The 12,765-nt window shown below is 36.5% G+C and overlaps 1 protein-coding gene across 5 annotated transcripts in view; it reads left to right on the forward strand.

Moving 5' to 3' along the window:
* The window catches only part of NALCN (sodium leak channel, non-selective), a 314,412-nt gene that overhangs the window by 18,896 nt on the left and 282,751 nt on the right, over window positions 1-12,765 (forward strand). For all 5 annotated transcript variants that reach the window (XM_041731319.1, XM_041731318.1, XM_041731317.1 and 2 more), the window contains exon 3: window positions 258-440. In XM_041731319.1, the coding sequence (XP_041587253.1) occupies window positions 258-440 (183 nt within the window). The remainder of the gene's footprint in view (window positions 1-257; window positions 441-12,765) is intronic.

The following is a 12,765-nucleotide window of genomic DNA, read 5'->3' on the forward strand; positions in this document are numbered from 1 at the left end:
AGAGACTTTTAACCTTCCCATCTTAGTGTGTTCATGTGGAAATTAGGCGGCTTTCAGAATTAAATGATGTAAAATATGTGAAAATATTTAGCACGTTGTATGCACTTAACAGACATAAGTTTCCTACTTTCCCTTCTCCATGCTGGTGAGATATTTTAATCTCAATATCATATTTTCCAAATAGAGTGGTTTATAACACAAGTTTAAGATCTCATTTTATGGTGTCAAAGGATAACTTTGGACCATTTTTTTTTCAGTGGGTTCACTCTTTGCTGCGCATCTGTGCCATCATCAGCGTCATTTCTGTCTGTATGAACACACCCATGACATTCGAACACTACCCCCCTCTTCAGTATGTGACTTTTACTCTGGATACTTTACTGATGTTTCTCTACACGGCAGAGATGATAGCAAAAATGCACATCCGGGGTATTGTCAAGGTGAGTGTCCTGTAAACAAAATGCACTAAAAATCTAAATTAGTTTAATAATATTTTCATATTAATTTCAACAAAACAAAACATCTCTTTATCCATACTGAGGTTTTTAAAAATAGGGCATAACTCCAGAATTGATGAAAATATGATGTATAAGAATATTTAAAACGTCAAATAAATTGTGTAAGACACAAAGCCTTGGGATATCCAGGAAGGAGGAAGATAGTCCGACTGGCAGCTTCATGGCCAGAGTAGGGTCAGTTATGTCACCTACAGGTGAACTCATGGCCTGGCACTGTGGTTGGTCCAAGCTTGGCACCTGTGGATTTATGGGATGCAGAATAAATGTTACATGATCAAATTACAATGTGACAATATTCAGGATGTCATTAACCTGAAGTGTTCTAAAGATATAAAGGAGTGAAAAGAAAGGACATGATGTGGAAAGCAGGAGTATAAGAAGAGGAAGGTATGGCATGCAATTGGCACTATGGAGAGATAAGAAATAACAAGAAAAAGGAAAAGAAGGAAAAAGCAAAGGAAGAAAAGTTCTGTCAGAGGATATCCCTTCTATATACTACTAACCTTCACACAGAGGATAAAAATATATAGATGATACTGTCTCTCTAAAGTATTTGAAGTTATGCTATTATGGGAGCCATTGGTATAGGGAAATAGTATGGATATAAGGGTTTACAAATGATAGATTTGACTCAAATCTTAGCTTTCCTTTACTGGCTGTATCAGCATCTCTAGTTACATAATTTTGGTGGTAAAGGGCTTTATTTTGTACTAGGATTTTAAGAATCTAATGAGATGATGCATAACATGAAGTTACTCATGGGTCAGTGATTCTCTTTATACGTAATTCATTGTGTGTTATTCTTAAAAGAGAGGGATCACAGTCAATGCATTACTCTTTTCATTTTTACCTTTTAAAAATCTTTTTATTTTTTTTTTTAATTTTTTTTTTTTTTATTTATTTATGATAGTCACAGAGAGAGAGAGGCAGAGACACAGGCAGAGGGAGAAGCAGGCTCCATGCACCGAGAGCCCGATGTGGGATTCGATCCCGGGTCTCCAGGATCACGCCCTGGGCCAAAGGCAGGCGCCAAACCGCTGCGCCACCCAGGGATCCCTTATTTTTTTATTCTTAAAATTTATTTATTTTTCATTTTTTATTTAAGTTCAATTGGCCAACATATAGTATAACACCCAGTGCTCATATCATCAAGTACCCTCCTCAGTGCCCATCACCCAGTTACCCCAATCCCCCACCGACCTCCCCTTCCAACCCTTTGTTTGTTCCCCAGAGTTAGGAGTATCTCATGGTTTGTCTCTCTTTTTAATTTTTCCCACTCGGTTCCCCGCCTTTCCCTTATAGTCCCTTTCACCATTTCTTATATTCCACATATGAGTGAAACCATATGATTGTCCTTCTCCAATTGACTTATTTCACTCAGCATAATGCCCTCCAGTTCTATCCACGTCAAAGCAAATGGTGGGTATTTGTGTCTTCTGATGGCTGACTTAATATTCATATATATATATATATATATCACATATTTTTAATATTTTATTCATTTATTCATGAGAATACACAGAGAGGAGAGAGAGAGAGAGGCAGAGACACAGGCAAAAGGAGAAGCAGGCTCCACTCAGGGAGCCCAACGTGGAACTCCATCCTGGGTCTCCAGGATCACGCCCTGGGCTGAAGGTGGCGCTAAACTGCTGAGCCACCCAGGCTGCCCTATATATCATATCTTTAACCATTCATCTGTTGAAGGACATCGTGACTCCTTCCACAGTTTGGCTATTGTGGACATTGCTGCTATAAACACTGGGGTGCAGGTGTCCTGGTGTTTCACTGCATCTGTATTTTTGGGGTAAATCCCCAGCAGTGCAATTGCTGGGTCATAGGGCAGTTCTATTTTTAACTCTTTGAGGAACCTCCACACAGTTTTCCAGAGTGGCTGTACCAGTTCACATTCCCACCAACAGTGCAAGAGGGTTCCCCTTTCTCCACATCCTCTCCAACATTTGTTGTTTGCTGTCTTGTTAATTTTCCCCATTCTCACTGGTGTGAGGTAGTATCTCATTGTGGTTTTGATTTGTATTTCCCTGATGGCAAGTGATGCGGAGCCATTTTCTCATGTGCTTGTTGGCCATGTATAGGTTTTCCTCTGTGAAATTTCTGTTCATGTCTTTTGCCCATTTCAGGATTGGATTGTTTGTTTCTTTGCTGTTGAGTTTAATAAGTTCTTTATAGATCTTGGATACTAGCCCTTTATCTGATATGTCATTTGCAGGTATCTTCTCCCATTCTGTAGGTTTTCTGTTATTTTTGTTGATGCTTTCTTTTGTTGTGCAGAACCTTTTTATCCTGATTAAGTTCTAATAGTTCATTTTTGCTTTTGTTTCCCTTGCCTTCATAGATATATCTTGCAAGAAGTTACTGTGGCCAAGTTCAAAAAGGTTATTGCCTGTGTTCTCCTCTAGGATTTTGATGGATGCTTGCCTCACATTTAGATCTTTCATCCATTTTGAATTTATCTTTGTGTCTGGTGTAAGAGAATGGTCTAGTTTCATTCTTCTGCATGTGGATGTCTAGTTTTCCCAGCATCATTAATTGAATAGACTGTCCTTTTTCCAGTGAATATTCTTTCCTGCTTTGTCAAATATTAACCATAGAGTTGAGGGCCCATATCTGGATTCTCTATTCTGTTCCATGGACCTATGCATCTGTTTTTCTGTCAGTACCATACTGTCTTGATGATCACAGCTGTGTAATACAGCTTGAAATCTGGCATTGTGATACCCCTGGCATTGGTTTTCTTTTTCAATATTCCCCTGGCTATTCGGGGTCTTTTCTGATTCCACACAAATCTTTAGATTATTTGTTCCAACTCTGTGAAGAAAGTCCATGGTATTTTGATAGGGATTGCATTGAACCTGTAAATTGCCCTGGGTGCATAGACATTTTCACAATATTTATTCTTCAAATGCATATGCATGGCATGTTTTCCCATCTCTTTGTGTCTTCCTCAATTTCTTCCAGAAGTGTTCTGTAGGGTATAGATCCTTTACCTCTTTGGTTAGGTTTATTCCTAGGTATCTTATGCTTTTAGATGCAATTGTAAATGGGATTGACTCCTTAATTTCTCTTTCTTCAGTCTCATTGTTGGTGTATAGAAATGCAACTGATTTCTGGGCATTAGTCTTATATCCTGCCATGTTGCTGAATTGCTGTAAGAGTTCTAGCAATCTTGGGGTGGAGTCTTTTGGGTTTTCTATGTAGAGTATCATGTCATCTGCGAAGAGGGAGAGTTTGACTTCTTTGCCAATTTGAATGCCTTTTATTTCTTTTTGTTGTCTGATTGTGGAGGGTACGGCTTCTAGCACTAGGTTGAATGACAGTGGTGAGAATGGACATCCCTACCATGTTCTTAATCTTAGGGGAAAGGCTCTCAGTTTTTCCCCATTGAGAGTGATACTCACTGGGCTTTTCATAAATGGCTTTTAAGATACTAAGGAATGTTTCCTCCATCCCTACACTTTGAAGAATTTTAATCAGGAATGGATGCTGTATTTTGTCAAATGCTTTCTCTGTATCTATTTAGAGGATCATATGGTTCTTGTTTTTTTCCTCTTCTTGATGTGTTCTATCATGTTGATTATTTTACAAGTGTTGAATCACCCTTGCATCCCGGGGATAAATCCTACTTGGTCATGGTGAATAATATTCTTAATGTACTGTTGGATCCTGTTGGCTAGTATCTTGTTGAGAATTTTTGCATCTGTGTTCTTCAGGGATATTATTCTATAATTCTCCTTTTTGGTGGAGTCTTTGGTTTTGGAATTAAGGTGATGCTGGCCTCATAAAATGAGTTGGGAAGTATTCTGTCCCTTTCTATCTTTCAAAACAGCTTTAGTAGAATAGGTATTGTTTCTTCTTTTTTTTTAATAATAAATTTATTTTTTATTGGTGTTCAGTTTGCCAACATTTGATAGAATTCCCCTGGGAAGCCATCTGGCCCTGGACTTTTGTGTCTTGGGAAGTTTTTGATGACTGCTTCAATTTCCTCGCTGTTTATTCATCTGTTCAGGTTTTCGATTTTTTCCTGTTCTAGTTTTGGTAATTTGTGGTTTTCCAGAAATGCATTCATTTCTTCTAGATTGCCTAATTTGTTGGCATATAGCTGCTCATAATACATTTTTTAAAAATTTTTATTTATTTATGATAGTCACAGAGAGAGAGAGGCAGAGACACAGGCAGAGGGAGAAGCAGGCTCCATGCACCAGGAGCCCGATGTGGGATTCGATCCCAGGTCTCCAGGATCGCGCCCTGGGCCAAAGGCAGGCGCCAAACCACTGCACCACCCAGGGATCCCTCATAATACATTTTAAAAACTGTTTGTATTTCATTGGTATTGGCTGTGACTCTCCTCTTTCATTTGTGATTTTATTAAATTGAGTCTTTTTTCTTTTTAATAAGGCTGGCTAGGGGGTTATCTATCTTATTAATTCTTTCAAAGAACCAACTCCTGGTTTTGTTGATCTATTCTACAGTTATTCTGGTTTCTGGTTCATTGAGTTCTGCTCAAATCTTCATTATCTCTTCTTCTGCTTGGTGTAGACTTTACTTGCTGATCTTTCTTCAGTTCCTTTAGGTGCAAGGTTAGCTTGTGTATTTGAGTTTTTTCCAATCTTTTGAGGGAGGCTTGTATTGCAATGTATTTCCCTCTTAGGACGGCTTTTGCTGTATCCCAAAGGTTTTTAACAGTTGTATTTTCATTTTCATTAGCATCCATGAATCTTTTTAATTCTTCTCTAATTTCCTGGTTGACCTGTTCATCTTTTAGTAGGATGCTCTTTAACCTCCATGTGTTTGAGTTTCTTCCAAATCTCTTCTTGTGATTGAGTTCAAGTTTCAAATCATTGTGGTCTGAGAATATGCAGGGGACAATCCCAATCTTTTGGTATCAGTTGAGACCTGATTTGTGACCCACTATGTGGTCTATTATGGAGAAAGTTCTATGTGCACTTGAGAAGAATGTGTATTCAGTTGCATTTGGATGGAAAATTCTGTATATATCCGTGAAATCTATTTTGTCCAGTGTATCATTTAAGGCCCTTGTTTTTTTAGTAATGTTCTGCTTAGAATATCTGTCATTTGTTGAAAGTGCCGTTTGAGGTCTCCTACTATTAGTGTATTATTATTTAAGTATGTCTTTACTTTGGTTATTAATTGATATACTTGGCAGCTCCCACATTAGGGGCATAAATATTCATAATTGTTAGGTCCTCTTGTTGGATAGATCCTTTAAGTATGATATAGTGTCCCTCTTCATCTCTTACTACAGTCTTTGGGATAAAATTTAATTTATCTGATATGAGGATTGCTACCCCAGCTTTCTTTTAAGGACCATTTGAATGGTAAATGGTTCTCCACCCCTTCATTTTCAGGCTGGAGGTGTCCTTAAGACTAAAATGAGTCTCTTGTAAATAGCGTATAGATGGGTCTTGCTTTTTTATCCAGTCTGGTACCCTCTGTCTTTTGATGGGATCATTTAGCCCATTCATGTTCAGAGCAACTACTTAGAGTAACTATTGAAAGATATGAATTTAGTGCAATCATATTACCTATTCAGTCCCTGTTTTTGTGGATTGTTTCTTTGGGCTCCCTCTTTCTTTTACATAGTTCCCCTTAATATTTCTTGCAGATCCAGTTTTTTTTTTTTTTCAGTTTCTGCCTATCGTGGAAGCGCTTTATCTCTCCTTCTATTCTGAATGAGAGCCTTGCTGGATAAAGTATTCTTGGCTTCATGTTCTTCTCATTTAGGACCCTGAATATATCCTGCCAGCCCTTTCTGGCCTGCCAGGTCTCTGTGGAGAGGTCTGCTGTTAATGTTATATTTCTCCCCATATAAGTTGAGGATCTCTTGTTTCACATTGCTTTAAGAATTTTTTCTTTACCTTTGAAATTTGCAAGTTTCACTATTAAATGTCGAGGTGTTGAATGGTTTTTATGAATTTTTTGGGGGGGTCCTCTCTATCTCTTGGACCTGAATGCCTGTTTCCTTCCCCCAATTTGGAAAGTTCTCAGCTATGATTTGTTTAAATACACTTTGTGGTCCTCTCTCTCTCTCTCAGCCTCTTCTGGAATCCCAATTAGACATATATTCTTCCTTCTCAAGCTATCACTTATTTCCCTAAGCCTTTTCTCTTGGGCTTTTATTGTTTTTCTCTTTTTCCCTCAGCTGCCTTCCTTACCATCAACTTCTCTTCTATGTCACTCACTCTCTCTTCCACCTCATTAACCCTAGCAGTTAGGACATCCAGTTTGGATTGCATCTCATTTAATCTATTTTTAATTTCAGTCTGATTAGATCTTAATTCCGCAGTAACGAAGTCTCTAGAGTCCTTTACACTTTTTTCCAGAGCCACCAGTAGCTTTATAATTGTACTTCTGAATTGAATGTCTGACATCGTATTTAAATCCAAATTCTGTAACTCTGTGGCAGAGAGTATTGTTTTCGGTTTTTTTCTTTTGTGGTAAATTCTTCCTTCTAGCCATTTTGTTCAGTGCAGAGTGGCTGTATGAGTGGGCTGAGTCAAAAATATCAACCACGACCTAAATAAAATATACCCTAGATGATTCCAAAGAGGTTAGAGACCAGAAAATAAAAGAAAAAGAACAGAGCAAAATAAAAGGACTGCTAAAGTGAAAAACAAATTTTAAAACAAAGTAATAAAAATAAAAACACAAAACACAAAAACAAATAGGAAGAAAAAGGAAAAGAGGAAAAAGGGGGGATGGTGGTAGTGAGGAAGTGGTAGTGGAGAGGGAATGTAGTCTACCTGAGGTGTCCTAGAAGATGATCCTCTTGGCTCTTTTTTTAATTTTTTGATACTCTTAGTTCTGAGTGTGTTTTGTTTTGTATATTAGAAGATGCTCAATCCCAAATTTATATAAACCAGCAATACTTATATAAAGCCTCAACCCTGACCACAAAAACATAAACAAGATAAAAGAGGGGGGCAGAATAGGAAGGCAGAGAGAATATTATCTCACAGAATGAACCAACACATTATTCCACTTGGTTCTGAGTGCATGTTGGTTGTGTTTTAGAGGGTACTAACTTCCACCATTGTAAAACAAAACGAGGCAGGAAAACCAAAAACCAAAAAACAAATGCCCATATCTCATATATGTACCAGAATTAAACTGAATACATTGAAGGGTATCCAGAAGTGAAAAATATATCTAAGACATGTAATTGTAGAAAAATGAAAGTCAAAAAGGAAAAAAATTAAAAATGAAGAGCTGATAAAATATTGTGGTTAAGGTGGGAAAAGACAAAAAATATTGGAAATTTTTAGTCAGATATAAAAACAAGTCATAATGGAAAAGGAAACAAAAAAAGAAAAATAAGGGACCCTCTAGGTCTATATACTATTTTCCCTTGATTTTCCCTCAGTTCTGGAGCTTTCCAGGGCTTATTGGTCAAGTACTTGCTCTTCCCATGTTCTTCCAGCTGGTCTTCTGGGGGAGGGCCTGCTGTGCTCTCAGGTGTGTGTGCTGTTTACCTCATGAGGCCTCTGTTCCCTAGCAGCCCGCCACTCCCAGGTGCAAGGTGAAACAAAGAGGAAAAAAATTGCAGTGGCCAGCTCTCCAGCTCTGGAGTCAGCTCCCTGAGAGTAACTAACCACAGTCTCCCAGTCCACACTGGCCTCTCAGTAGGGGAGTGGGGGGCAGAGGTGTAGGAGCGCTGACCTGCACAGCTTGGGGGCACCCAGTGACAGGAGAGTTCTCAATGTCCTGTGCCCGATTTCCCTGCTGAGCACTTTTCTGGCAGGGAAAACTCCAGCATGGATTTTTAAAGTTCCCGCTTCTCCAGGGCCAGGCTTTCCTGCCCTGGAGGCTTTTCACTGCCCCACTTTAGCCCTGCTCCTCGCACTGCCCACTTTATTCTTTTTTATTTTTTTTCACCTTCTTCCCTTGTTAGAAGTGAAAACTTTAGTCTCTATAGCATTCTAGCTGTTCTCTCTTTAAATCTCAGGTCGAATTCATTGGTGTTCAGGATGTTTAAAAAGCTATCTAGGTAACTAGTATCTAGTTTGTGGGACCAGGTGAGTTGAGGACCCCTACTCTTCCGCCACCTTCCCCCTCCCTCCTAAAACCCTTTTTATCATGGAAAACTTTAAGTTTACACAGATGTAGAGGTTATAGTTGTCATGAATCCCTGTAACTCAGTATCAACAGTTATCAGTAGTGGCCAGTTCTTTTCATTTTAGAGCAAATCTGAAAAATCAGATTTAAAATGTCAGAAGTAACTCCTTATGCATTACTGAATGATAAACATTGTTTTTAACATAACCATCATGGCATTATTGCATCTAGCAAAATTAACAATTTCTTAATATATGCCAGTACCCAAGTCATAAAGGTGAAATACCCAATTGTCTCAAACATTTCTTTTTATATTAAGGTAGCTTCTTTGAATCAGAATTCAAACAAGCTTCACAAAGTGTGTTTGTTATATTTTTAAATTCTGTTTAAATCTTTTTATGCCAATTAGTTCTCAGCCCCACATATCCTGCAAAAAAAAAAATTGATCCATTGGGAAAATGAGTCTTGTAGAACATTCTACATTCTAGATATAGCTAATTGCGTCCTGGTAGTTCTGTTATTAGTTTATGTATACTCTATATTCTCTGAACCATTTTGACTTTGACCAGTGATGTACACAGGTGCCTCTTTCCCAAATGGTCACCACAAAATAGTTTGTAAAACTTTTGGATATTTGCCAATCTGATGGTTGAGAAATGGTAACTCAGTGTAGTTTTAAATTTCCCTTTTCAGAGTGAGGTTGAACCTGATGGTATACAAAGACCATTTTCAAATTGTTACTATTTTTCACTCAAGTTTTAGGCATTTTTTGTTTGGGAATATTAGTTCTTTGTGACATAAATTGCATTTACTTTAAGCATTTATCATTTTTCTTTGCTCATGGCTTTTTTGGTCACACACACTTCTTCCTATTCCAAATCATAAGCTGTCTTTCCATTCTGTTGAGTCTTACAGGACTGTTTGATACTTCTCCTTATATGCATTTTACACATTTTTTGTAATGTTTATATTTTGGTATTTATTTCATCTTTTTGCTGTCAATATGGAGTCTTATCTTCTATTAAGGATTCTAATTTGCTGTTATTATTTTAAATGAAGACTTTTGATTTTTATGTTAATATTATTTCCTGCTACTTTTCTAAATTTACTAAATTCTTATATTACTTATAGTAGTTTTTCCATTAATATTTTTGGTATTTCCATATCTTTATAGCATATAGAAATAAATACAGATTTGTCTTTTTATTTTCAATTCAGATGCCTATAATTGCTTTCACTTATTTAATTGGGTCAGCTCAATTTCAAATAGTATTAGAGGCAGTGAAAATCTTTGTTTAATCTGGGACTTATTTAGAACATCTCTAATATTTCCTTATTAAGTAATTTGAAGGATTAGGGTTTGAATAATGTATATTTTATCAGATTAAGAGAATATTCCAATTTTTGAATTTTGTATCATGAATAGCTTTTAAAATTTGTTGATTATTTTTCTTTTAAGCTCTTATAATAGGGTAGATTTCCTAATATTGAGCCATCCTTACATTCCTAGAAAACAATGAGTTGAGTCATGACAGTTTTATTCTAGTTTAATGTGCTATTTGATGATATTTGTTATTTTGTTCCTTGTTTTAATTTTGTCTAATCTTTGTCAGGTTTTGATATTAGACTTTCCATGTGTGCATATACTCCTATGCTCTAAAATAGTCTGAATCATCTTTAAATTGTTATAACTTTAAAAGTTTGGTATAAATCTCCTATGAAACCATCTGGTCCTAGTGCTTTTTTTTTGGTAGGACTCCTTTCTGTTTCTGTGTCTTCTGTGGAAATTGTTCTGTTGAGACTTGCTTGGTCTGTGGAATCTCTTTGGTGAAGTATACTTTCTTAGGAAGTTATCCACTATTTAGTTTGTTTCATTTATTAACAGAAGATTGCTTACAATAATTTTAATTTCTCTGGTTTGTATTTTCTCTGAATTTTGAATTTTTTGTGAGATTATACTTTCTTTTAGCTGGCTTGGCTAGCATTGTTTGTTTTGTTTTGTTTCATTTTGCTTTATTTTTTTTAAAGATTTTATTCGTTTATTTGAGAGAGAGCATGGCGGGGCCAGTAGAGGGAGAGGGAGAAGCAGACTCCTCACAGAGCAAGGAACTCGACATTCAGGGCTCCATCCCAGAACCCAAAGATCATGACCTGAACCAAAAGCAGACACTTAATCATCTGAACCACCCAGATACCCTTCATTTTATTTTAGATTAGCCAATTGGTTTATTTATCTTACTGATTTTTAAAAAGTACTAGCTTATTCATTCATTCTCACTCATTAATTTTTGCTTTTACCTTTCTTTCTTTCTTTCTTTTTTTTCTTTATTTAGTCTCCTTTTTTCAGTCTATTTCTAGATTTCTTAAGGTGTTTCACATTTTCATTTCTTGAGGTTCTTAAATATGTTACTTCATCATTTTTGGTATAATTGTGGCTGTGAGAATGTTTTTTTCCTTCTATGTGATGTGATCTTTTCTCTTAAATATTGAGAGTCTTTACATTTATTAGTGAACTCAGCAGAATTATGAGAATGTGTCTTTTGTTGACTGTTATGGAATATACTCATCACATGATATTTATTTTATTTTATTCTGCTTCATTGTTCTTCAGGATTTCTTTTAAGTCCAGTTACACCAAGTCATGTTTTAGTCATTTATTTCCATCATTTTCTTAATGTGTTTCTTTTTCTTTTTTTCCATTTTATTTATTCTGTATTCTGTTTCCCTTACTGTATGTACTCCCCATGCTGTCTTTTCAATCTTGTGTTCCTTTGAGTTTACTTCTCCATCTAAAATGATTTTTTTTCCATTTCTTTCTAATTCTGGTGATCTCCTGAACACTTCTCTGTCTTTTTTCCCAGTCTCCTGTTATTTAGACATCATTTCTTTGCTTTCCTGTTTCCAGTTTTGTGGCACTTTTTTAGCATCTATTTTTAATTTCTTTTGATAACTTTGTTATATTCTACTACAGTTTTTATCTGCTTTGTATGTTTACTTTTTTGTGTGTCTTATATTTTTATATGTTATTGGGTTCTTCTACATATTTATATGACTTGATCATACATATTATATATATAATCATAATATATGATTATGATATATTCATAAGGACTTGATCATAATCATTTTGTTTTATTACCTTTCTTGCTATTGTTCATTTGAAATGGAGTTTCTCCTGCTTAATGGGTAGAGTAACTTCCATACATTATCAGTTTGAGGGTTCCTTCCTCTGTTGTTACCATGAAGTGTAAAATATATAGCTTCTCTTTACAGCAACCATCCCAGGTCTGGGCTGTGCCTCCTCTGGACAGCTGGCCCTCTTATCAAACCCTGTCCTCCTTATCTCCTCTGTCCCTCTCATTCCTTCCCTAGCCAATTTGGATTCTACTCCAGGAATTTTTCTTTAGCTTGGGTCTCTGGTCTCCTAGAAAGGAGTTTTTATTAGATCCACTTGGAAGATTAGGATATTCTTTGTAGACTGCTATGTTACATTTCTAAGAATTTTACCATTTATTCTCAGGTTCACTCTCTGAGACTTCCACTAAGTGTTTTGCTAGTATTTGTTAGTAGTTTTGGTGCTGTGAAATTCTTGGATCAGCCACAATTTCCCTGCATGCCTTCCCTCTACACCTTCCCCAAACTGGGGTCTTGAGTAGGTATTACTATTGTCAATAGTTTGATCTTCATTTTGGAACACATTATCAGTTAGTTTCATTCAAGACTATGTCTGTGGATATGTTTCTCTATGCTATCTCACTTGCTTTGTTTTCTTAGGAAATTTGGGAAATTCAAAAAAACTCCCATCGTGATCTTACACAAATTAAAGTCAACTGCTTAACCTTTATAGTAGTTTATTTAGCATATACTTTGTGTTAGACACATTATGACCAAAACAAAACAAAACAAAACAAAAAATTCTGGCTGTACTATTTTTTTTTTAAGAAAGTGGTAGGGACACCTCCTGGGTACATTGAGTGAATGAGGCACTGGGAAATTGAGCTTCAAAAGTGTACTCCAGGAAGCTCTGAACTCAGGGCTGCAATGACCTCAGCTCAGGTCACACCTGTGAAGTGTGGTCCACATACTACCACTGCTGACACTGTGAACATTGCCCCAGGCCATCTCTGTCTTTCTCCTTAGAAGTCAATGTTCATAG

Source organism: Vulpes lagopus, chromosome 16 (genome assembly GCF_018345385.1).
Source record: "Vulpes lagopus strain Blue_001 chromosome 16, ASM1834538v1, whole genome shotgun sequence".
NCBI classification, from domain to species: Eukaryota; Metazoa; Chordata; class Mammalia; order Carnivora; family Canidae; genus Vulpes; species Vulpes lagopus.